At 42.5% G+C, this 23,960-nt stretch overlaps 1 protein-coding gene and 1 long non-coding RNA gene across 3 annotated transcripts; one reads left to right on the top strand and one right to left on the bottom strand.

Moving 5' to 3' along the window:
* Window positions 1–2,068: 2,068 nt before the first annotated feature.
* On the top strand, window positions 2,069–14,261 carry CD164 (CD164 molecule). Its single transcript, XM_086876775.1, has 6 exons — window positions 2,069–2,245; window positions 4,768–4,845; window positions 6,755–6,823; window positions 8,832–8,984; window positions 10,107–10,187; window positions 11,144–14,261. Exons 1-6 carry the CDS (start codon window positions 2,143–2,145, stop codon window positions 11,302–11,304), a joined length of 645 nt encoding a protein of 214 aa, XP_086732901.1. The 5' UTR covers window positions 2,069–2,142; the 3' UTR covers window positions 11,305–14,261.
* Window positions 14,262–16,894: 2,633 nt separating this feature from the next.
* LOC147654770 (uncharacterized) lies at window positions 16,895–23,592 on the bottom strand. Of its 2 annotated transcripts, XR_015283092.1 has the most exons (3): window positions 23,394–23,592; window positions 22,890–22,931; window positions 16,895–17,799 (listed from the first exon to the last, which is right to left on the bottom strand). It is a non-coding gene; the product is annotated as an uncharacterized LOC147654770 (long non-coding RNA). The 2 variants fall into 2 exon arrangements; XR_015283091.1 differs by lacking the exon at window positions 23,394–23,592 and having other exon boundaries at window positions 22,890–23,016.
* Window positions 23,593–23,960: the final 368 nt, after the last annotated feature.

Raw genomic sequence — 23,960 nt, 5'->3', positions numbered from 1 at the left:
ACACTTCATGTGTCCGGCACATCAACAGAACTGCCACTGCAACCCCTCATAAAACACTGATAACTGCTGAAGATATATTTTACATTATAACCCACAAGACGTGCAAAAAAGAAAACCTAAGTCCAAATAATACCACATGTCTAGTGAAATCTCAGGACACTCTGAATCAAGCTCTGATCCAAGCTGAAGACCCTTGTCCCAGAAGGACATAAAAATCTCTGCAGGAATGGCCAGGAAGGATGAGTGGAACCTATAGAAAATTCCATTATTCCATGCTCCCTGCAATTTTGGTTACATTGCAATTTTTATTTATGCTGCTCCTCAATTTATTCAAAGGTAGAACAGAAATATCGTATTTTAATAATGCATGTGAAAAGTATTTCCTATTAAAAGGCCAGAAACTTTTATCATACTGTAGAAATAACTAAATTATTTTACACTACCACTCCAGTAAAAACAGAGAATGAGAGATAACTAGAGTCAGTGTGCAACTTCTGTTTCCTTATCACATTTCAGAACTAAATTCTGATGTTACTGACATTTACATACAACAGAACATGCTTGGTCATTTTAATGCAGCTATCACAAGGTTCCAGTTCGTATCACAAAACTTACTCTCTGTTCTTTGCAGACCTTTCTTTTATGTTTTCTCCCTGAGACTTCTTTGCAGGAAGGCAAGGCATTAGCAAGGCCAACAGAAAGGACCACAATATATGACAGTACAGAACCTTGTCAGAAAGCTCTGTACCCAAACTATGTATGGCCAGCAGCCCTACAGCCCCCTCCATAGCTCACACAGTAACCATGATAGGTAGCTTGCTTTAAAATCTCTGCATTTGTATTGGTCTTTTGGCTCTTGGCAATATAACACCTTCAGGAAAGAAAGTAAAATGGAAAGGTTAAGCTAGGGATTTATTTGGCAGTTTCCTCTTTACTACCCAAGTCCTGCTCACGCTTAGAAGAACCAATGACCTGCTTGTAACTCTTTTGTTTGTCCTTTGACCTAGACCACAGTAACATTTGCTTTATAGATCTAGCTTAGCTCTCCTCGAATACAAGCACACGTTAATGTTTGCCTTGGTTTCCCAACATTCACCTGTGTTGGCACTGCACAAAATGCTGAGGCAGATTTACACAAACAAGCTTATTTGCAGAGTCCACTGATGATGGCATGTATAGACTCAAGCTGCCTTAGGGAAAAACAAAGGGCAGAAAAACGTGATAGGCATAGGGGGAACTCTACTCAGTGGTCCGGGAGGAATCACTGATTCTTGGAATCACTTAAGTTGGATAAATCCTTTCATCGAGTCCAACTGAAAACCTGACAAGGCCAAGTCCACAAAAAGAAGCGGTGGGATGACCAAGGAGCCTTCTCCAGGCGCTCCTTACAGCACAGCTGTAAAGACACAGGTTACAATTTCTACCACGCTTCCCTTCTATTATTGCAGCCATTTCAGCCTGGACCTACACAAACTCCCAGTGCGCAGAGCTTCCACATGCGATGGCCCCAGTGCTGCTGGGAGCACGGCTGGACAACACTTTTCAAGTGCTGCACGCCGACTGCTAAGGTTCACGTGCGATTCACTGAAAAACAACTGAAGTACAATTCGCTGTTTCGTCACGGCAGAAATGGGGGAAGGGCGCCGGAACGGGGCAGCAGCCGATGTGGGCCGGCGGGAGCACCTCCCTCCCCACCGCCCACCGCGACCCCCGCAAGCGACACCGCCCGCCCAGCCCGCGGGAGCGGGACCAGCACCGCCCGCGCGCGGGAAACGGGAGCCCGCGCGCCCCTGCCCCGCCCCCCGCCTCGCCCCCAGCCAATGAGCGGACCCGGCGGGGAGGGGGCGGGACCTCCGTGGTGACGTGCCGGCGCGTGACGCGCGGGAAGCGCTCCCACCCGCGGGAGCGGCGGGGTCACGTGGGGGGGAGCGCCGCGCCGCCACGCTGCGGACCGTTCCATTACCCGCCGGATGGGGGGGGCAGGAGGAGCCAGGCGGAACCACAGCGGGCCGGGGGCGGGGCCAGCTCGGGGCGCTCCCGTGACGTGAGGCGGCGCGGGGCGGGCGGCGGCAGCGGAGCGAGGCAGGGAAGCGCCGAGCAGCAGCGGGAGCAGCAGCCCTCTCGTTTCACCGTATCGCCACCATGAGTCGGACCCGTAGGACACTTACGTTCTCCCTCGTCGTCGTTTCCGTAGCGTGCTGCCTTTGCGGGCTGGCCGCGATCGCAGAGGCGAGCGGCGACTTCGGTGAGTGATTCGCGCCCTCCCCCCACCTTTCCTCCGGGAGCTGCTGACGGGGCAGCCCCGCCCCATGCCCGGCGCTGTGGGGAGCGAGGCGGGCTCCGCGCACCGAGCCCCGCCGGGGCTGTCTCTCTGCCGGGAGCCCCGGGAGCCTCCGGCAGCCTCCGGAGCCGCCCTGCTTGCTGGGCGCTGCGGGGCCGCTATCCTGCTTGTACTCGTCCGGGACCCGCTACCCCCGGGGACCTTGGAGGGTGCCAGGGAATTGTGCGCGGCTGCTTCTTGCACCCTTGGAAGGGGTCTGGGAGCGGCGGGTGCCTCGATTCAGCCGTATCATTCTGTCCCTGCTGCCGCGTTATCCTTATCCCGGTGTGAGCCCCGTTACTCGCCCCGTGGGTTTGCCCCCAGTCTCCCACAGCTCGGGCCCTGTGGGCTGTTTGCCAGAGTGTTTGCGGGGCCGTGAACCTCAAAATAGAGCCCCAAGTCGAGGAGACAGCAACAAAAAAGACAAAACAAAAAGTTGTCTGGAAGCGCTCCAGCGTTCCCTGGCCGCGTTCCGTAGTGGCGCTGGGTGCAGCCGAGGGTGACGCTGCCCGGTCACCGCTGCTGCAGCCCGCAGGGATGCCCTGCCCAGCCGTGCCCCGCCGGCGGGATGCGGGACAGCCTGCGGGAGCCTGCGCCGCTCCCGGGCTGCTCCGCCAGGGGTTAACACGCCGCCCCTCTGCGACGGGAGAGGGCGCTGTTGGGCCGGCAGGACAGACCCCTCCAGTGGTTCCTGGTTTCCTCCTCGCGTGTTAGGGGAGTATCCGAATTTATGCTGTGCGAGAGCCAGTACAGCGGGTTTATCTTGGGAGCGAACGTCAGCTTGCCTAGGCTGAAAAGCTGAGTTCGTGGTATCAGAGTTGTTTTTTTGTGGGTGTTTTTTTTTTTTTTTTCTTTTTTTTTTTTGGTCACTGAAGAGCAGGCGTCTGCTGGTGGGGAGAGCTGGGCAATTTGCTGTTATCCCATGTAAAAGACCCCACCAGAGTCTTTCAAAGCAGGAGGTGTCATTGGGACAACGTCTGAGACCCTGCTGCAGATTCTGATTTTAATTGATAAAAATATCTGATCATCTGAGTCTGATCCTCCCCTACATTTGTCTGGGAAGGCTGTTTTGGAGCTAAATTAGAAGTCCTAGTATACCTGGTGTAAGTTGGCTCTACTGGCTGTCTTCCTGTCTTAACAGATGTACTGTGCTAAATTTTCCACATACCAGTGAGAAATCTACAAAAGTGAAGGTTGTTCATTTGTCAGAGGCCGTTGTGTGTGCTGTGATCATTCCTCAGATGTATACCCACCATAATTGACTGACTTTTTTCCCCCTTGAAATCTGTTATCGAGAAACAGTCATAAAACTCTTGAAGTGCTTTGAGTGCTGCCTTCCTGAAGGGAATAGGGCAGCTGTTGCACGCCTCACTCATGCAAACCCACAAAGATCTTTTCATCTCTTCTTGTGTGAAAGGGAAGAAATAGTGCCAGCCTTTCTGACCCGATCCTACCATAACCAAGAGAAAGGCTGTGTGGATTCAGGCTTGCTTTGGATTGTCAGAATACTGAAGTTAGTTCATTTGTAGTTGTTACTTGAGAGGTAAATGAGCGTGCTGGCTGCCAAAGATCTGTGGATAGCAACATTCCTTTCATGGGGAAAAGTGAAAGGTCACCCCAAGGTGCCTGGAGTGGGTGGATATGATGTGAAATGTGCTGAAGAACATGCAACAGAAGGAGTTGTGGGTTGTATGTGGGCTTGCTGAGTATGATGGCTGTATGAGTAAGTCTCAATTAAAACTAATGTGGTAAAACTGTAGATGGAGAGAAGATCTTACTTGATCCAGTTAGTGGATGTGTTGTCATTGTGGCTTTAAGGTAACAATGTTTGACTGAGATTGACGTAAAAAAGCAGCTGGACTGGTTAGATTGCTGGCTTCTGCCGTGATCAAAATACGAACAGATGGAGTTTTTTTTCTACTCTCCTTTTCATGCATGTGTACATTAATTTCTTCAGGTTCTTGTCTTTATTTCCCATACTTTGATTGCTTTCTACTGTAGCACTATTTATAGCTGGCTGCATTATCTAAAAGAAAAATGTAATCAAAAGGAAACAAGCACTTACCATCTGAAGCTTCAATTAACTGCAAAATTAATTTACTGGACTTCAGTATCTTCGCTAGAGTAGTGTATGCTCCATTATCTGAGTTTACCATAGTTAGAGGTTGCATGAGGCAAAATCATGTTGTACATATGGGGTCTGGTTTGAGAGTATCAGCAGTATCTGGAGGGAAATGCATTTATTTCTTGTCAAAAGCATTCATAAGCTGTAGCTTTCTTTAAATTGTACTTTGTTCACTGAAGAGGATTGTGCCTTAACCTGGGAGATGTACATATGGGAGGGTACAGATCTCAGGTAATTTTCTGTGGGTGAAGTTGCTCTTTTGACAGTGTTCTAATCGATGTGGGTTTCTTGTTTTGTTTCGTTTGTTTGTTTTGTTTTCTAGACATCTGTGGAAACATTTCTGACTGCAATTCCTGTATTAATAAGACAGATTTAGGCTGCCTGTGGATCAAATGTGAAGGTAAGGAGGACTGTGCTGTGCAGATCCTCACTTTGCCATTGTTAAGGAAACTTCCATGTCTGACCCTTCAGTCACATTCACATCCCCAGAGACTTCCACTGCCAGGACTGAGGGCCCTTTGCAGTGGGTGGCTCCAGTGACCCAACGGGTGCCCAGCTTGGCTCCCTTCACACCCAGTCAGACCAGGTTTCCTCACTGGTTTAGCCCCGGGTTTCCCATTGCAGAGTCTCAAATGTCTTGTTCTACAAAACAATTTATTCCTAGTGCAGTAACACAAAAACAGCTCGAGCAGGTGCCTCCAAGGAGGACCCCCAATGGAGGAATCCATGGGCTTTTATACCCTCCCAGTCTGTGGACAAAAGTCAAGGATCATCAGCCCCTGCCATGTCTCTGTGTCCAGTCACCTGGCTGGACTACAGGTCCCCCTGTCCTTGGTTATGTAAAGGATCTGCAGATCCCAGCGTTTTGCCTCTCCTGCCCCACAGAGCTCAATCTGCAGCTCTCACTGCAGCTGTTCACTGAGCTGCCTGCACTGAATGGGTTCCTCAACACCGTGCAGAGCCTTTACACACAGCTAGACCTGCTTCATTTACGCTGATGTTGATTACAACTTAAAGGAGCATTAACACAAGTCTGACGTGTCTGTAACACAAGTCATTCATCTGTCTTCATCTGAGAAGCTGAGATGTTTAACATGTTCAAAATACTCCCAAATTTTTAAGGCTTCTGATTTAAATCTGTGCTGTTGATAAGTTTATGTTTTCCAGGCCGTTCAGAATGTGTTTAGGACAAACAAGTCACTTGTGTTTGCTGTTAGGGAGCCACAAGTGGATTCTGTGATGCAGGCACGGCTCTGTGCTTCACCTGGTGGTCACAACCGCTGCTCCTGAACTGAAGTGCAGTTAGGGAGAGGAATTCATTAAGTAAGAGTAGTTAACAGCAGTGTTTATAAAACTGAGAAATGTGCCCCATTGAAGGGGGCATGACAGAGGCAGAGAAGCATTAGCTGGTTTCAGAGCCTTGTTTTTCCCATTGTAGGTGAATTGGATGTAACTGCATTTAGGTGACCTCTGGTACTCAGTCCTGGAGAAGATGAGGTTTGTGTTGACAAAATCATACAAAGGTTACATTAGCAGTCCTCAGGTGGATTATTAGTACATCTTATGTGAGGTAGAAACACAATGGCTTGACTGCAGTAATGATTTTTGTAGCACTTGATTGTAGGTGACCAAGAAGGGTTATATATGAAGGCTGGGTTGTTTTGGAACTAATGAAATCAATTTTGGATTCAGCTTGCCCTTCAAGAAGTTTCTAGTTTTTCTGTTTTCCTAGTTCTGCATGTGGTGTTGGACCACCAGGCACATCCTGCAAAAGCCCAAGAGATCTGTGTGAATTTTTTCAGGGAGAACTGTGTGCAGGCAGAGAATAAGAAACTGATGTCTTCAACAATTTCAAGGTCAAGGACCATTTTGAAAAGCTGAAACAAAATTTTGCTTGGATGTAGAATTTTTCAAGACAGTAAGATTTTTTTTTTTATGATGCTACCATAGACATGCAAAATATTTGACTTAGAAAATGCCACAAAATAGTAGAAACACTGTTTGATTTTATCAGCTATAAAGAAAAAACATCAAGCTATACTGCTACATCAAAATGATGCATAATCATGTATGGTAAATACTGCCCAAGTGCTCAGTGAGGGAGTAACTAGTGAAAGAAAACACTAAAACTTCTTGTATTATTAATATAATGCTGAAGTCCTGTATATTAAAGTGGCTTTAATGTTATCTTGGCTAGCAGATGGTGTTTAGTTTGGTCCTATGAACAGCTTATTACTATTTAGGAACAATGTCTCAAGCACCTTAGACTTCAGCTACTGTATAATATCTTGTCTCTTCTTTTCTGACAGAAAAAAACCCCACATGTCTCAATGCAACAGCAAAACCTGAAGAATGTAAAACTGAAACACAGTGTTCGTGTAAGTGTTTAGATACTCAGTTTTTACATGGTTTAATGTGAAGCAGTTGTGTTTAGAACTCCTTTGTCTGTTGGCCTTTTGTTGAGATGCCTTCTACAATTTATATAAGCATGTACAAATATGTAAATAAGAACTTTGCTTCCTGCTTAAAGGTATGATACGTGATACTAAAATATACAATGCCATCGAGCATTCAGTTAAATGCTTACTGTTGCTGTTTCAGGAAGCCTGATATGTTTCATTTAACACATCTGGCTACTGCCTTGGTTTCTTAGATTAAAATAGGTGTTTCCTGTTAGATACAGCACATCCCAAGGAATTTGTCAGTGTCTTCAAGGCAGTAAGCTGCATATTGAACAAAAAAAGTAACCTGCTAAGTCATCTGAGACACAGTAAATAGGAAGAGCTTATGAACCTTCCAGTTTTAATTAACTAGCTCAAATCTTCATGCAGTTCTGAAATACAGGATATAGAACCGCCTAAGATAAATCCTTTATGCTAGGAATGTGCTCAGTTGCATATCTACTTCAGACTTTTGTGCTTGTTGTGCAAAGCAGTTTTCCAGGATATGAATAATTTAGATAAGATCTTGAATTTCACTTTTGTGAAGCCCCCCCCCCAATTTCAGTTTTTCTGAATTCTGTTAAGAAATGAACTTTAAAACAGGATTTTCTAGCTTTAAGATTTAGAACAGCAAATGAAAACACTGAATAATCTTGCCTAGGTGAATTAAACAGTTCTGTTAAAGAGACTGACTGACACCAACAGAGATGAAGTTTCCATGCTGCTTTGGGCTATCTTGTGGTGGCGACAGCCAGTCAGAAATAATTCCTTTTGGCTTGGACTTGTGTGTTGTTTCTAAAATTGTAACAATCACCTCTTGATCAGGAGTGCTGAAAGAACTTTTTTAGTGCTTTCCAAAGACAGCATGCTGTTATAATGCCTTGTTATAATGTATCTGAGGAGAAATGTTTCTGCAGTCTGTTCTGTTGAACTTGTGGTGACATTATCGAGTTGTTGTGTTTAACTTCTGCAAATTCAAGGAAATAAATTTTCAATAATTGAAAACAAATAGGGGACTTTGTAGGCGTGAGAGAAATCTGTATATCTTTTTGACTCTTAGTTGTTTTGGCTCAACACTGCCTCAAGGGATTAACACGGGAAGAACATTGGCAGCCTTTTAGGTGGCCTTGAACTACCTAGATGCAAGTGGGAGCCAATGTAGATTCTGATGTATCCAACTTATCTCTGTAGAAATAGTCACCTCTGATTTCCCACCCTGATGAATTATGCTCAAGATGTAAATAATCACACTTGAATGAGCCTGAGCATTAAGGACTTCTGGGCATCATGCTTTTTCAGCAGGAGGCTTGCTGATGTATCAGTTTAGATAAGCTGTCTATGTGTGATCAGCCCACTACACCTGGTAACATAGTAAGTTGCAGGAGGCTTCTCAGTTCCCTGTTTTGTGGGTTGTGAGGGTTTTTTGGTATAATGTGTACTGAAGCTGACAGCATCTACATCCAGCAGCAACTCTCAGAACAGGAACTGTAGCTAAACTTTCAGATTCTTGATTGGTTTTCACTCCATTCTGATTCAGTTATCTAACTAACGCTTATTTATTGTTGAACTTGATAGCTCAGGTTCAGTCTCAGTTGCAGTGAGGTTGAGAAGCAGTACTCTGTACCTAGTTTCCTGTGTAAAGCATGCACAGTTTCTGCTTGGACAGTAGGGTTCTTCTCACTCAGGTTTGCTTTGAGGAATCTTGAGTTGCCAGTTGAACGCTGGCTTGATTGGGCTGCCTGTGACAAGATTTTTCATGTAGTCACTCATGCAACTTTTGATGTTAGTATGGTGGATTGAAAAGCTCTGTAATTTCAAACTAAAACTACAGTAGAACTCAGCGCTGTATGAAATTCCTAAAGCTATGCCTGCTGATTTTGTTGGGTTGTTTTTTTGTTCAATACCAGCATTAACCTCTCTAATGTAACTCTTCGTTTTTTCTTAGCTGCCACAGTTTCTCCTTCTACCAGTGTTACTACGGCATCTTCCAATGTCACTGTAACACCCACCAATGCCACCACTGCCTCTTCCAATGCAACCACAGCATCTTCCAATGCTACCACAGCCAGTTCTGCCACCACAGCTCCTACTCCTATAGGTAATACAGTAGCACTGAGCACAGAATAGCAGGAAACTAGGAACTGGTTACAGAATTCTAGTTCCTAGAACTAGTAACAGAATAACATGAGGGAATGGGGCTTCTTCCAAAGTTCACTGTAGTAGCTTGGCTACTAAAAATCTGGTCTGCAGAATGCATAAATGGTTCCAAGGTTTGGAAGAATGGATTTTAGAAAACTCTTAGTAATGTTGGTGGAAAGTATTTTCTGTGTTAAAAGTTAGTGCAGTGGTAATTGAATTAGTAATTGCCGCTAATCATGAATTCTTAAGAGTTTGGTTTTTTGGGTTTTTTCAAAAATTTTTCTGCCATCTCTACAATTAAAGTATTTTTTTAAAAAATAACCTAATCTTTAAAAACTTGCTGATTAAGGGAGGTGGGAGGTAACAGGTTGGTACTTGATTAGGCTCAGAACATCCTAATGTACAGTAGGGTGATGTTTAGCTTTGAGTAAACCCACAAATGTTGACACTTGTCCCAGGCTCAGAGTGGAATACTGATTAATTTTTAGTAATACTAATCTTTAGGGGTGGGGGAGAGGCCATAGACCCAGATTATGTAGGTTAATAATGGAAGTTTTTAGGAGACAGTTTTGTTTTAGGTGAGTGGCTTTATTCCAATGATGGCATTCTTTGAGGTCAGGAGAGGAAAGAGTGTGTGTCTCCTGTCTAGATGTATTACATTAAATAGTTTTTTAGTACAAGTAATACTAACTGGTTCTACTGACAGTTTAATTAAAGTCCTTTGCCTTGATGCAAGATTCTCAGTTTGTCTTGAAGCAGAACTCTTGATTCTTGTTCAAATACCAGCATTTATATGAATGCTTGAAAGAAAAGTCATTTTGTCTGAACAAAGAATCACTGATCTGCGGAGAACCTTGAAATATTTGGATAACAATAGTACGCAAGTTTGAAAATAATCCTTGTTGCAGAAACTTGGCTTAATGCCATGCAGCTCACCACCTAAATTGTGTGGGATACAGACTGAGGGCAAAGCTTATCCTTGTTAAAGCAAAACAGGAAAAATCATTTGTATAGGAATTCCAGTGCTTGCAGACTTTTCTTTGGAGCTTATGGTGTATACATACTGTCTTCTCTCAAACAGCCAACGTCACCAATGCAACTACTCATGCTCCTCAGCCTAAACCTACCGTTACTTCAGCTACCACGACACCCACTACTGCAGGTAACTGCTACAACTCTCATAATTAAAGCATAAATTACTTAGAAATCAGTCTTGCTTTAAAAGAGCTACCTTGAAAGACTCACCAAGTGACAGCATTAAAGTAGCATTGGCGTGTCTGGTGTTGTCACTTCTAATTTTATGACAAGTCTAATTTTGTTAGGGTGGTGTATGCAAGTAGCAAGGTTACATAGCCTGAAAAACAGAGCTAATTGGTGAGATAGAGAAAGTCAGAAACATGGTGGTCAAATGAGATCAGCTGGATGATTTTAATAGTGTGGTTGGAAGTCCCTTGTCTCTGGGAGGTGGTATTTTTTTTTTTTTCACCATAATAATGCTTTTATTTTGTTTTTGTTAAATGACATTGTGCTACAGTGATGGGAATAAGCTGAAGTTTTTTATTTCCAAGTCAGTCCTAAATATGCCATTTCATGAAAAGCTCTCACAAAGTAGAACTCTTTAAAACTACCCATCAGCAGATGGCTGTTATTTCCAGACTTGTATTTGTGTTTCAGCTGGTTTTTTAAGCATAACTCTTGGGTCCAGTAGAGGGAAGATAACAATTTATGTTAAATTTAAGCGAGAAAAAAATGGAACATGGAGCAGTGACTGAAAAATATGCCTTGAATGTGGGCATATCAATAATGTGCTTTATGTAAAGGAGAAAGGCTTTGTCTTTTTTAAATACAAGTAAAGTCCAACTGGGTATTGCTCAGTTTTGAGGTCCAGAGCAGTTTGTCTATAAATAGTTCTAGCCTTATACAAACAACATTTAATCAGAATTTCAGTACCACTAATCTAAGTACTGATGCTGTAATGTCTTCACTTTTGATTATTTTTTGTTTTCTTATTGGTGTTTTGATGTTTTGAGTAATCCTAATACAAAGAATCCAGCACTAAAATCTGTAAAACTGTTGGGAGCATTGTGCACTTACAGTTTCTAATTTGGTGTTTAACAGGTTCAGATACTACTGTGGCTCCTGTACCTGTTCCACGCAAATCTACATTTGATGCTGCAAGTTTCATAGGTGGAATTGTCCTTGTTCTGGGTCTGCAGGCTGTTATTTTCTTTCTGTACAAATTCTGCAGATCTAAAGACCGAAATTACCACACGCTTTAGGACCTGCCCCTTGGTAATGGACTAGTAGCCCAACACCTGTAGTTCACTGAACCAAAATATTTTCTGTTGCTCATGGAAGACAGCAGTTCATAATATCCTTTAAATCTCTAAAAGAAGACTTTAAATGAATATTTTTGCAACATTATAGTTGGCAAGAAGTGATATGAATCTCTTCAACAGGATTATTTGCAATATGCTGCATGGGTTCTAATGGCTGTTTTATTTTCCTTTAGTGGCTGCTGATGTGGGACTTTTCTTGATATACCAAATGTAGAATGTTTAGAGATTCTTATTCAGTGGCAACACTGTCCAGTAGACAATCGTAAAATTACTTTTTCTGAAGGCTAATTGAAACAACATCTGATACAGTATCCCTTCAGTTTTGTCAAGATGTGAATTACTGGTGACTGATTTCAGGGAGTGAAATACCATTTATAGTAGCTTATGGCTCTTACAGTGTGTTGCTAGAAAGATGGACAAAAACGTAGAATTAGACAATGTCTTAACAGAATAACATAACTTTTTTTTTTTTTAAAACACAAGAATAAAAGTTGCCTCATAAAATACTTCATTCCAAACAGAATTCCTATGCCATTTCCAATTAATGTTGAGGGTGGATGTAGGAATAATCCTTCTAATGGGGAAATAAATATTAGTGCCTTAAAAGACTAAATTTCAGTAGGCTGTAAGCATGTCCCAGCTATCTCAAAGCTAAATAGAACTTTTAAGTATTCGCTTTACATAGGAATATAGAATATATGTGACTTGAGCATTCCAGTTAAAAAAAAAAAAATCCCTAGAATAACTGTCCCTTAGTGATTTTGTTTTAGAGTGAGGAGTATGGTGCAGCAATGTTCAGGCACAAACAGAAGCTTTGACTTGTTTACCTTTTGTTCTGGCCTACAAAGATCAACCATAAAACTAATGCTATAATTAAGTTCACTCCCTGTATAAAAAGGCAACAGCTCACGTTTATACTTGAAATCCTGATGTTTGGGAAATCCTGATGTTTTTGTTATCAAACGGTTCTTTAAACTCGTTGCAATTCATTTCAGAAGCTTGGGTTGTTTTTTTCTTTATTACTCTCCTGTATGTCTGCTTGCTGAAGGAACAATTAAGGGTCATTTGGAGGATCTCCTGATTTGATCCTAGTCAGGATAGCTGTAATCCTGGCACTGACAGCTACATCTTTTTTCTTTCCCTTCTCCCCTTCCTGGCTTCAGGTTTGTGTCACCTTGCAGTGAACTGGTTAAGGAAATCTATTCAGCCAAATAGTTTAGGCTAGTTTTTTGTTGGGTTTTTTTTTTTTTTTTGCCTTTGGCTGGATCAGCCACGTGATCTGAGTATCAAAGGTACGTCATCTCCAACGAGGACTGACTTGAGTACCTGTGAAAATAAATCCACAGGAAAAACGGAAGTAGAGATAAAATCAAATGGTGTGGGTAGCACATAATACATAGTTTCTGATGATATCCCCTGATCATCAGTTTTGGGATGATCTGTAGTACTGTCTTACTAGCTCTGACTTGACTGGAATTTGGCACCCAAGACAAAAATAGCATTGATAGCAGATAATAGTCATGGCAGTGGGACTTGAATTACAAAGCAAATTAAGTGCATTTCAGTTGGAAACTTGAAGTGTATAGTGTTGCTTTCTTGTGTTCTTTTCGTTTGAATGGCATTGTTTCTATTGTGCTGCATAGAAAACTCAAATTGCTACACAGTGCAGAGATTACTCACCAGTACTGTATCTTTGAGTTCATTAGCTTTTGGTTTTCTAAACAAAACTAAGACAATCAGCTCAGGTTTATGAAAACAGCAGTGAGCAGCCAGTTTTCAGCAACAGTATGTGGATGAGTTAGGCAGTATATCGTTGGCCTTATTGTGAAATCACTTAAATCTGTCCTTTCCCTATCTAAGAACTATTTTGCTACATTTGTTTAAAAAAAAATAAATCCATGAGCTTGTATTCTGTGCTTTGAAGTGAACAAAATACTCAATTGAAATACGACAGTTTGCCTTTAGCTCAGCAAAGCAAACTGTATGTAGTATACAATTTTTGGCCTCAAAAGGCTCTTTTGGGAAACTTGCAGAAAAGTCCTACAGAACACTTCATAGCATGGAGAACATTGCCACAGAAAAATCTCTCTGTAAAATGTTGCTGAAATGCTTATTCATGAGCTTTGCTAATCCTGATTTAGGTTGCAGATAAAATATGTTGGTAAAACAAACTAAAAATAATGTTTAAAGTGCCTTAAAATTGCTTACTTGTTTGCCTCAAATTTTGTTTAAAAGGATAGAAGGAATACCTTGCCTTAGTTACTAAATTTGTTGTGGTGCCAGCAATTGCTATTTTCCAAGACTTTAGGAAACCCAGGATCTCTGGCATGTAAAAATGCCTATCTGAAAAACTCAAGTTTGTGCTGTGTCAATTTAGTCACGTTCTGGAAGGCCTGCACTACACACCTCTTGCTCATTAGCCTTGCCAGCAAGGTGTAATTCCACAGTTCAGAGTTGTGGCTTGAATTGTTTCCCTTTTAGCTGTTTGGGGGGAGGGGAGGCTGGGTTATACATCTTCACCATATGCTTGGCTGCCTCACTGTCAAAAGTGATTACTCCTTTGTGAAATGCAGTATCAGCTGATCTGTGCTGTGTACTAGCATAAAACCTGAAGTAACAACTTGCAGTTTTTCTTGGCCTTGTGTTTTGAAGTGGAAGGTAGCTCATAGATCTGTAGTTGTACTTGCCCCTAAATCAGTTTTAGGCACTGAATCGTAGTGACTCTTCAAGTTATCTGGCTTTTTCTTGAAGCCAACTTGTGCAAATACCAAGCTGTTACCTTACGAATGTTCTCTGCAAGTGTTGCTGTTAAAGTTTGTATTTTGTCTTCAGTGGAAGAAAACTGAAGCAGTTGTAATCACAAAACCAAATTGATAAATAAAATCTGTTGAATGGAATTTTACTTGTGAACTTTCTTTAATGTGAGCAAGCCCCGAGCAGAATGTCTGGTTGCTGACTTGGAGGTGAGCTGTTTCCCATGGGAATTGAGAAATATTAAGGGAAAGACGAATAATGCAAGGTTTGAAGAGTTAGTTCCCCTAAAAACAGTATTAACTTTGTATTTAACAAAACCGATTCAGATTTAGAATTATCTCAAGAAGAATTTTCATTCAGGTCATATTTTTCCATGTTAGCTTAACTCTTGTTTTCCACTTAAAGCCAAAGAGGAGCAAAGTATGCGTTAAGTGTTACACTTGTAACAACCTGTGAGACTTAATACTCCTTTTTCTAAGCAAAGTTTGTAATGCTGGATGTCATGTGGAAGAGGGGCTGCTGTGTATGTTTGCACAGAGGCTGTTAGAACTTTCATGAAAAAGGTATTGCTCTGAGCCTTATTTCTTTTCTGATTGCAAAGAACCATGGAGTGGTTGCGATTGGCAGGGACTTTGGGGATCATCTAGTTTCAACTCCTCTGCCCTGGGCAGGAGCACCTTCCACTAGACCACGTTGCTCCAAGGCCAGGTTGGATGGAGCTTTAGCATTACCAGGGATGGGATATCTGCAGCTGCTCTAGACTCACTCCTGCAGGTCTGACAGATGCAGTGCTTGAGGTGGGTTCACAGGAGCCGGGTGGAGAGCAAGAATCACCTTCCATGACCTGCTGATCACACTTCTCTTGATGCACCCCAGTACACAGTTGTTCTGGGTTGTGAGTGCACATTGCCAGCTCAGGTTGGGCTTCTCATTGACCAAAACATCTAAGTCCTCCTCAGGGCTGCTCTCAGTCCATTCACAGCCCAGCCTGTATTTTTGTGATTGTGCTCACCCAGATGCAGGACTTTGCACATGGCCTTGTTGAACTTCATGAGGTCTGCACAGTCCCACCTCTCAAACCTGCCAGGGTCCCTCTGGATGACATCCCTTCCCTCCAGTGTGTCCACTGCACCACACAGCTTGGTGTCATTGGCAAACTTGCTGAGGGTGCCCTTGATCCCAATGTCTGTGTCACTGACAAAGCTGTTAAACAGTGCTGGTCCCAGTGCCGAGCCCTGAGGATGTCTCTCACCACTGGTTTCCCCTTGGACACTGAGCCATTGACTGCAACTCTGAGTGTGTCCATCCAGCCAATTCCTTATCCACCCCGTGGGCCATCTGCCAAATCCAGGTCTCTCCAGTTTAGAGACAAAGATGTCATGTGGGACAGTGTCAAATACTTTGCACAGGTCAAGGTAAGTGATGTCTGTCACTCTTCCTTCACCCACCAGTGCTGTAACCCCACTGGGGAAAGCCACCAGATTGGTCAGGCATGATTTGCCCTTAGTGAGGCTGTGCTGGCTGTCACCAATTGTGTCTTTATTTCCCATGTGCTTTAGCACAAGATTCCAGGAGGATTTGTTCCATCTTCTTGCCAGGCACCAAGGTGACACTGACCAGCCTGTAGTTCCTTGGACCCTTTTTCTTTTTGTTTTTAAAAATGGGATTATATTTCCCCTTTTCCAGTCAGTGTGAGCTAAACCTGACCACCCTGACTTCTCAAATATGATGGATAGCAGCTTCATCTACCTGGTCCCTCAGTCCCCACATGTCAGAGAAATTATCAGTATGCTTGAGCAAGAGAACAGAGGGTGTGCAGTTCTGTGGTTGCTGACTGACTGAAATGATAACCAGCTCTGGGGGAAGAAACCTCAGTTTCACATCATGACCTTGATAGTTATGTGGGTAGTGTACCAAGTATGAATGTGTATTGACATGACACAGTTGTATATGACGAGAAATTGAAAAAAAGTTAGCTGTAGTTCTGGAAAGGCTGTATGGGAATGAAGGAAACCTAGAGCCTCCTGATGTTATTAAAATTGCTTTGCCTTCTGGGAAATCATCCATCTAGTCCATGGAGTTGAGGACTGAATTCAGCTTTTGTTACAGTGCACCACTGAAAGTCTGTGTATAGTGGTTTATCCATGTAAGACCAGTCTGTGTTACTGCTGTTCTTTGAAGACAATCTCCTGTAGGTATAACATTTTTTCTAAAGCAGACTTTGAATTTTGCTATATTGAGTAATACTTCAGGTGTTTTAACAAGAAGCAGCCCTTTAACAAGAGACAGTCCTTCCCTTTTGCTACTGCAGTGGCATGTAAGTGCTTCATACAGATGCTATTGCTCTACTTCCAAATTGGCATTTGGTTTCTGGAGCATGCTCAAATCACATTTGATGGCTTCTCTAGTGACAACTGACCTTGGATAGTTATCACTCACCTTGTCCTTCATTTATTGCATACCTTAAAAAGAACTTCTGTTATTTGATAGCTGATTCCACAGCATTCTGGGAATAAAGTTACTTGTTTCAATGTAGCAGCAAGCGTGCATGAATTAAAACTCTTTTCAGTAATGATGAAGGATGTCAGCCCTATTCTAGGAATCCTGTATCTCTACAGGATAGAAGCGCAGCATTTCTAATGCAACTCTGAGCTCTTTTAGTCAGTGTTTGACCAAGACAATGCTGTTAAGTTTTGCCTGAATTTAATTCTAGGTCTTAGTTACTTATAAAAATAGTACTTAAGTGTTTGATTATTTGTGTTTACAAGCATCCAGGCAGGTGGATGATGCCAAAAGGCACATAGATTGGTATTGTCACTAATCAAAAGCTGCAGTACAATTTGATCTCTGGAAGATACTCTGAGGCCTTTATTGTCTAGGCTATAAAAGTAAGCTTTTTTTCCATGCAAGATAAGTGCAGATATACTTATGAATCTTTTCTGGTTTTTTCTAGTAGTGTAGCACTGTGGAAGGAGCTGCACTTCTTCCCCTCTCTAGGTGGAGAGTAGAGAAGGTACTGGGGCAGGTCAAGACAACACTTTTGATGAGTCATCTTTAAGCAGACACGAAAGGTTTAGTGTGCAGGCAGCAGCCTCTGGGCGTGAGAGCACTGCATCAGGCAGGATGTGGTAGACAAGGGTTGCAATAGGATGGCAGTAAAAAAAAAACAACAAAACAAATAAAACACAAGATACCAATGTTTTTCTCTAAGCACCTAGCTGTGTTTTGCATCACCATATTCCAAGGCTACCACGATCAAAGGAAGCCTTTCAGCCGATGTCCTTGCCCTTCTGTACTGTGCTGCACTGTGTGAAGGGGGGACATGATGTGCTGCTCTTGCTCAGGAGGAGCATCTGCATCACCCAGTACCTAGGATGGATTAGCAGAGTGAATGACTGGAGCTGGTATTGAATACTGCATCCGGATGCATTGAAGTACATGTGCACAGCACTGGAGTATTACTGCCTCTCTTTGATTTATGTGTGAGTTACACTTTTCCTATTTCAAGGTTGCCAGTTCAGCGGCATTTTCTAAAATGACCTGGAATGATTATAAAATACATTCAGGTTTACTTCTGGACCAGCCTTTGTTACTGTAGCCTGTGAAGGCAGTAGGGAGAGACTTTTCATTTAGGTGTAGTAGTATCCTATCTGCTGTTCTCTCCTTCCATCTGCTAGGCACCTGGAAGCATAAGTAAGATATAAAAAGTGTCATTAATCATGGCATAGTACTCAAAAAAAATTATCTCTTACACTATTGCTAACTAAATACCTCCTCCTTGCTCCTTAGTCAGTTTTTGGAACTTCTTTTTCCCATTTACTAGCAATGCCTATTATCACCTTGCTCTTGAAATCTTCAAAGGGCTTTGACTTCCTGTCCACATGAAACCTACTTGAGTCTGTATACAAATCACATCTTGCAGACTAGCAAAAAATCTGCTCATTCTGCAACCATGTCAGCTGAGTATCAATGCCATCATTACTTTTTGGTCTTAGAGTGTTTCCTCCTCTGTCATTGCTGCTTCTTGGGTCAAAATTAAAAAGATATTGCTGGTAATGCTGACAGCTTGAACCTGAGCTGCAAAACCTGAAGAGTTACTAACACAGAGTTAAAGTAGAACTCAAGAAAATACAAAAGCTGTTGTTTTTGACCTCTAAGAAAAGTGTTAGGGTAAAGGGGGAAAAAAAAAGGAACCCCAAGTTGTGAACATTCAGCATAATATAGTTGAATAATATATTGCTTAGTCTGCAAAAAACAATCCATGAATAATCTTGACAGGAGACAATTTTTGCAAACAGTTGCAACCACTCACAAAACCTGAAATTTTCTGCAATTTTTGCAGCTCACTCCATGCCCTTTCAATTCATAGTAATGAGTTTATCAGCATTCATTCCTGCAGTGAGAGACATCTCAGTGAAGCAGAAGATTTCTGCTGTCCCAAATCTACTTTATTATATGAAACTATTTTCCCCACAACTGCATCTTTTCTGGTCCTGTTGAAAGCCACGATTAAAAGGTGTGGAGAGGTGTTAAAAGGTGGAGGTCTGTTCCCAGTGACACCAAATTCTCTAGTGAATTCCAGTCTTCAATTTAATTTCTGAAAAACAGAGATGCAGCCACTTAATGCCAACCCTTCAGCTACCAAGAAAAATTGCCACTGACTCAAAGGCTTTGCGTGCCATCAGCTTTGATGTGAGTTAGCCCTGATGAATATCTGTGTGCAATGTGGTGTGGTTGTACCACTTCCTCACCCTGTGTTAGCATCTCCCACTAACTTTAGCTAAAAAAGATGAGGGTGTTTTTGTAGTGTATCTGTGATCCTGCACCTCATGTTAATTGAGACACTTCTTAGATATGATCCAAGATTTTAGCTGTGGTTGACTGCTTCTGGCATTATTTCAGGGTGCTTGCCCGAGGGACTCTGGCCTTCTGCTGAAGCAGCAGGAGAGCAGCTGGCAGCTGGCCAGCGTGCACAAGGACCCAGTCTGGCCAGATGCAGCAGGTGTCCACACATTCTGCAGCAGGGGCTTGAGAGGTCTGCCTACACAAACATCACATGAACCCAGAAAGAAGAGCAGCAACTGTACTATGCTGCTGAGACAGGGCAGGACCTAGTGCACTGGAGAGGGAAGAAGAGGAAGATTGGAAAGAGAAAGGAAAAAGACTGGAGAAAATACCTAGAGGAAAAGGCTCAGACTGCGAATTGTAGATTATTCGTACGAACTGTCTGAAGTCTTAGTCCACCTGGGCAATTCCTGAAGCTGACATGATCTGTTTCAAAAACATCTTTGCCTTTACAGTCACAACACAGCTATTGCACATTAGAATTGCCACCCCTATATAGATATATCTGGCCAAATACTATAGGTCTGAAGTCAGGTCAGTGGCACAGTGCAGTCGATTTAACAAAAAAGACAACTCTTTACATGATGCAAGCCTGGATTGCCTTATCAGAAGTACTAGTGTTAATGCTTAAAAAAAAAGAGCCATTTAATATTGCCTTATTATCTGGCAAATTACTTCTTATCCTGTTTGTACTGTGGGACAGCAGCTGGGCAAACTTCCTTCTACCTTTTTGAAATGGAAAAAAAACAAACTTCACAGTATCCATTAAATATTAGACATAGGAATAAAAATATCGCAGGTGAAAAGGTAGCTACAATACACTGCAAAGTTTTTGATGCATTTCAGGCTATGTGTCTCGAGTTTGATGGCACTCCTGTGTTGAGCACAGAGAATTCCAACCTCCTCAGACAATTTTTCCAGCTCTGCATCACCTTTAACAATAGTAACTCCCTGCGGGAGAAAAAAAATCTCCTGTCACAGCTGGTCTCCTTGTGCTCAGTGGCATAAATGTGACTTAAGGGTTTTGCACCAACTTTTCACCTGAACTTGATTGGCTTAAAGCCAGAGAAGCCAAGTATATTTGTGCATTAATTAAAAATATCTCCCATTTCTTGATTTTCCCAGATTTGGTTTGTGTCTTGTCTTCAGCTCTGCACTAATGAGCATTTCTCAGTTTCCTGCAGCAGGAACAGCCAACATTTTCCTGCAGGAGGAAACTGTAATTAAATTTGTAGTTCTTTATATTCTTCATAGCATAGAAATGGACCTTGAAAGATCACTGGAGTTTTTTTCTTTGTACTTAACTTACTAGGAATTTGGGCATTGCCCATCAATCTTTCTGCATGTGTTTGCCAGATTGACAGTAGGATTTTAATAGCACAGAAAAAAAGCAGAAACTTCAGACAGGTAGGGGTAGAAATCCCTAATCAAGCTTTTACAACTACGTGAATTACATAAGCATTACCTTTAAAAGTTACATAGCAAACAGCTGAGAAGAAAGATTTCTGTTAAAAGGTTTAAGTTCCAGGTTAATTCAATTAAGAACTATAAAACTCTCACTGCTGTCTTGAAAGCCTCTAAAAAACTCCTGCAATCATAGACATGTATCTAACTGAATTACAAGGATGCAGTCTTGTTTGACTGCCCCACATGGTTTCTAAGCTGCTCCAAGAAAAGAACCACTACTGAAGCCTGATTTCCTACCACTTGGGATCTTTTGTCTCCTAATTGCCTCTCCCACTAAATGCAGTTCTCCTTTTATTTCCCATTATATCCCTACAAAGCAAAAGGATACAAATTATGGTTTAAAGTTATTAACTGGGTGTGTTGTGCAGCTTCAGCAGCTGTGGCGTCAGAAAGCACAGATATGGCTTTTGTGTTGTGTGACTTTCCCTGAAGGTAGGTTTTGGTCTCTCTCCTTTACCTAAATGCTTTCATTACAGAGCATGTTGTCTCCTCTTTTATGTTTGGCTTAAGTTGCCTATTCCTTCAAAGGTTAAAGAAACATTCAGAGACATGGACACATAACTCACAACCTGCCTTTACCTGCAGTCACATTCCTCTGGGACACTGCAGCTTCCAGACCATAAACTCGACATTGCAGTTCATCAGCCTGTCTCCCGTTTGAAACTGCACTCTTGGGTTAACTGACTTTGTATCTTAAAGATGGGAAAAGGATTAATGGCAGCAACAAAAATTTATCATCTGATAGCTTTGCCTCAAAGCAGGGGCCAAGATTGAAACAGAAAGATGTTGCCTTGTGCACTCAAGTGAATGAGTGGCTATCAGTTCTCTCTGGTTGAAATAATCCATAATTACAATTTTGCTAAACATGCCTATAATCCCTCTGGATGCAAAGTACAGCATGAATAGTGCAAATTGACATTCTCATTACTGTTTAATAAGAATCTGGGTTTCAGGCATTGCTGGAGGAAGATAAAAACAATAAAGAGGCCTTTTTCTCACTGTTATCTGCAGGTAACCCTAATTAGACAAGGTCTTACATCCATTTCAGGGCAAAGGTGTGTGGAAAAAACCAGTACCTCTTCCCTCACCTCTCATACTGACTATAATTTGCTAAATAAATTTATATTTAAGTTTTTTTAGTGTTAATGACCTCATAGTTGCTAGCTGCAGCTGGGACTGTTGTGTGGCAATAAAAGTATGGGCGCTGCAGTTACCCTTTTCTGTTCTGCTCTCCTCAAAGGCTGATACAGCTGTTGACATCTCTGATCTTGAGGGGTTATTTTTCAAACAAAGCAAACAGTTCAGAGCCCCATCAAAGATAGACACCTATGAAATCAGTGGCCTTATGTGTCTGCACCAACTGCTGTAGCTGTGTAAAAGTCTCTTATATGATTTTGTTTAGAAAACAAGCCAGAAGCCTGAGAAATTATTTCCAACAGAATGGCATTTGTCATCCTGACTCTGGAAAACAAACAATTCATGCTTTCACCTTGATGCTTGGAAAGACTGAAGACAGAACATATTTTGCTCACTTTAGGGGAGAGACATTCAGACACACTTAGGAAGTTTTCTCAATAAACCAAGAAAGCAAGGGTAAGGAGGCTTTTGAGGCAGCAAAATTGTCAGTAGATGGATTCATCTAGTTAAAGTGTAATCAAGTAGTTTCCAAACAGCTGCTTTTTTTTTGCTTTTTCTGCAGGCTATACTACAAAAGAAGCACTGCACATTTCACAGCCAAGAGCCTACTCTACCAACTGTGCTAAACACAGAGATTGTATTTACTTGGCCAAAACAGTTTTTAAATTGAAGCAGTTAACCCTCTACAGCACCTTTTGCATGGAGACAATCTTAAGAGTGGATCTAAGTTACACTAAATTAATGATTAGCAATTATGCACTAAAATTTAGACTCAGCACATCAGTTCAGTACAGTGGCCTCAGTTTAGTGAAAACTAATGCCATTTTTGTGGTCTGACTGGATTAAAGCAGCTCTCTTCCCAGTCCATTCATTTTGTGGTTCAGAGTTTGGGGACGAGTGTTGTAATGTGTGACAATGTGAAACAGAGGTAAGGGCAGACAGTTCATGTCTAATGCGAAGTAGATAAAGCCAAAGGACAGCAGTTTGTCAGCTCTGCAGCACTGGTGTCAAAGCCCTGCCTGGAAAATATCACAGACACTGCAGACCCAGGAACACAGCCCCAGCAGGGAGGCAGGGTCCAAGAGAGGCTCCAAAGTTCTTTGTTTGCCTGGTGATGAGAATGACCATTCTGGCAGAGGCCTGGGGCACATCCAAGTCCCCCAGAGCTACCAAACCCAGCCAGCTGCTGCTTTAGCTGCACCACCTCAGTCTCCCCAGGGCTGCCAGCATGTTCTGTCTGACATTGGACACCCATTCCCTCTGCACCAGCACCCTACACAAATTCTTAGGCAGTTTACCTCTTAAGTTTGGAGAATACTCACTTTCTAAAGCAAGGATACTGACCCAGGGTCAACAGGATGGTCCTGAGAAGTAGCAGAAAGACATAGAATCATAAGATATGCAGAGTTGGAAGGCATCCATCAGTATCCTTGAGTCCAACTTCTGTCTCTGCACAGAACCATCCCTGAGAATCACACAGTGTGCCTGAGTGCATTGGTCAAACATTTCTTGAACTCTGTCAGGCTGGTGCTATGACTACTTCCCTGGGGAACCTGTGCCAGTGTCCCACCATCCTTTTCCTGATATCAAACCTAATTGTCCCCTGACACAAGTCCAGGCCATTCCCTTGTGTCTGTCACTGGTGACCAAAAAGAAGAGACCAGTGTCTGTCCCTCCCCTTCCCCTTTTGAGGAAGTTGCAGACTAACAAGGTCTCCCCTCAGTCTCTTCTTCTCCAGGCTGAACAGACCAAGTGACCTCAGCTGCTCCTCATACGGCTTCTCCTCAAGGTCCTTCACCTTTGTAGCCTCATTTGGACACTCTCACCTGGCTTAATGCCTTATACTGTGGTGCCCAACACCGCACACAGGACTCGAGGTGAGGCCACCCCAGTGCAGAGCAGAGCAGGACAATCCCCTCCCTTGCCCAACTGCTGATGCTTTCCTTAATGCACAAGATGCCACCAACAAGTGGACCATGACCCTAAAACCCTAAAGTTCGTAACTTCCTCTAAACTACTTCCAACAGCTTTTGTTTCCAAAACTTGCAGTTATAAACACTTCAGAGTTAATTGCTTTATCCCAGTTCCCATACCCACCTTTTGGATTTCCTTTTAAACCTTGATGATTAATCCTCAGATATCATGCCCAGCTGAGTTGACTGAAAAGAGACCTGGTCCCACATTGTCTTCATTGGTAATGAAGATAATGAAATGTTGGTAAACAAATCTGAATTATCCTGGTATCTAAAAAACCCAGTCAGACCTAAACCCAAAATAAAATCTGGGTTGTGAAAACAGGGAGCACAAGGGAAGGGTAGGGTGAGTTAGAAACAGAATGCTGAATTTATATCATTGCTTGTTAGAGAGAGAAGCCTCAAAACAACATTCATGTG

This window comes from Cyanistes caeruleus, chromosome 2, assembly GCF_971803275.1.
Source record: "Cyanistes caeruleus chromosome 2, bCyaCae1.hap1.1, whole genome shotgun sequence".
Lineage (NCBI taxonomy): Eukaryota > Metazoa > Chordata > Aves > Passeriformes > Paridae > Cyanistes > Cyanistes caeruleus.
This window is presented reverse-complemented; position numbering and strand designations above follow the sequence as displayed.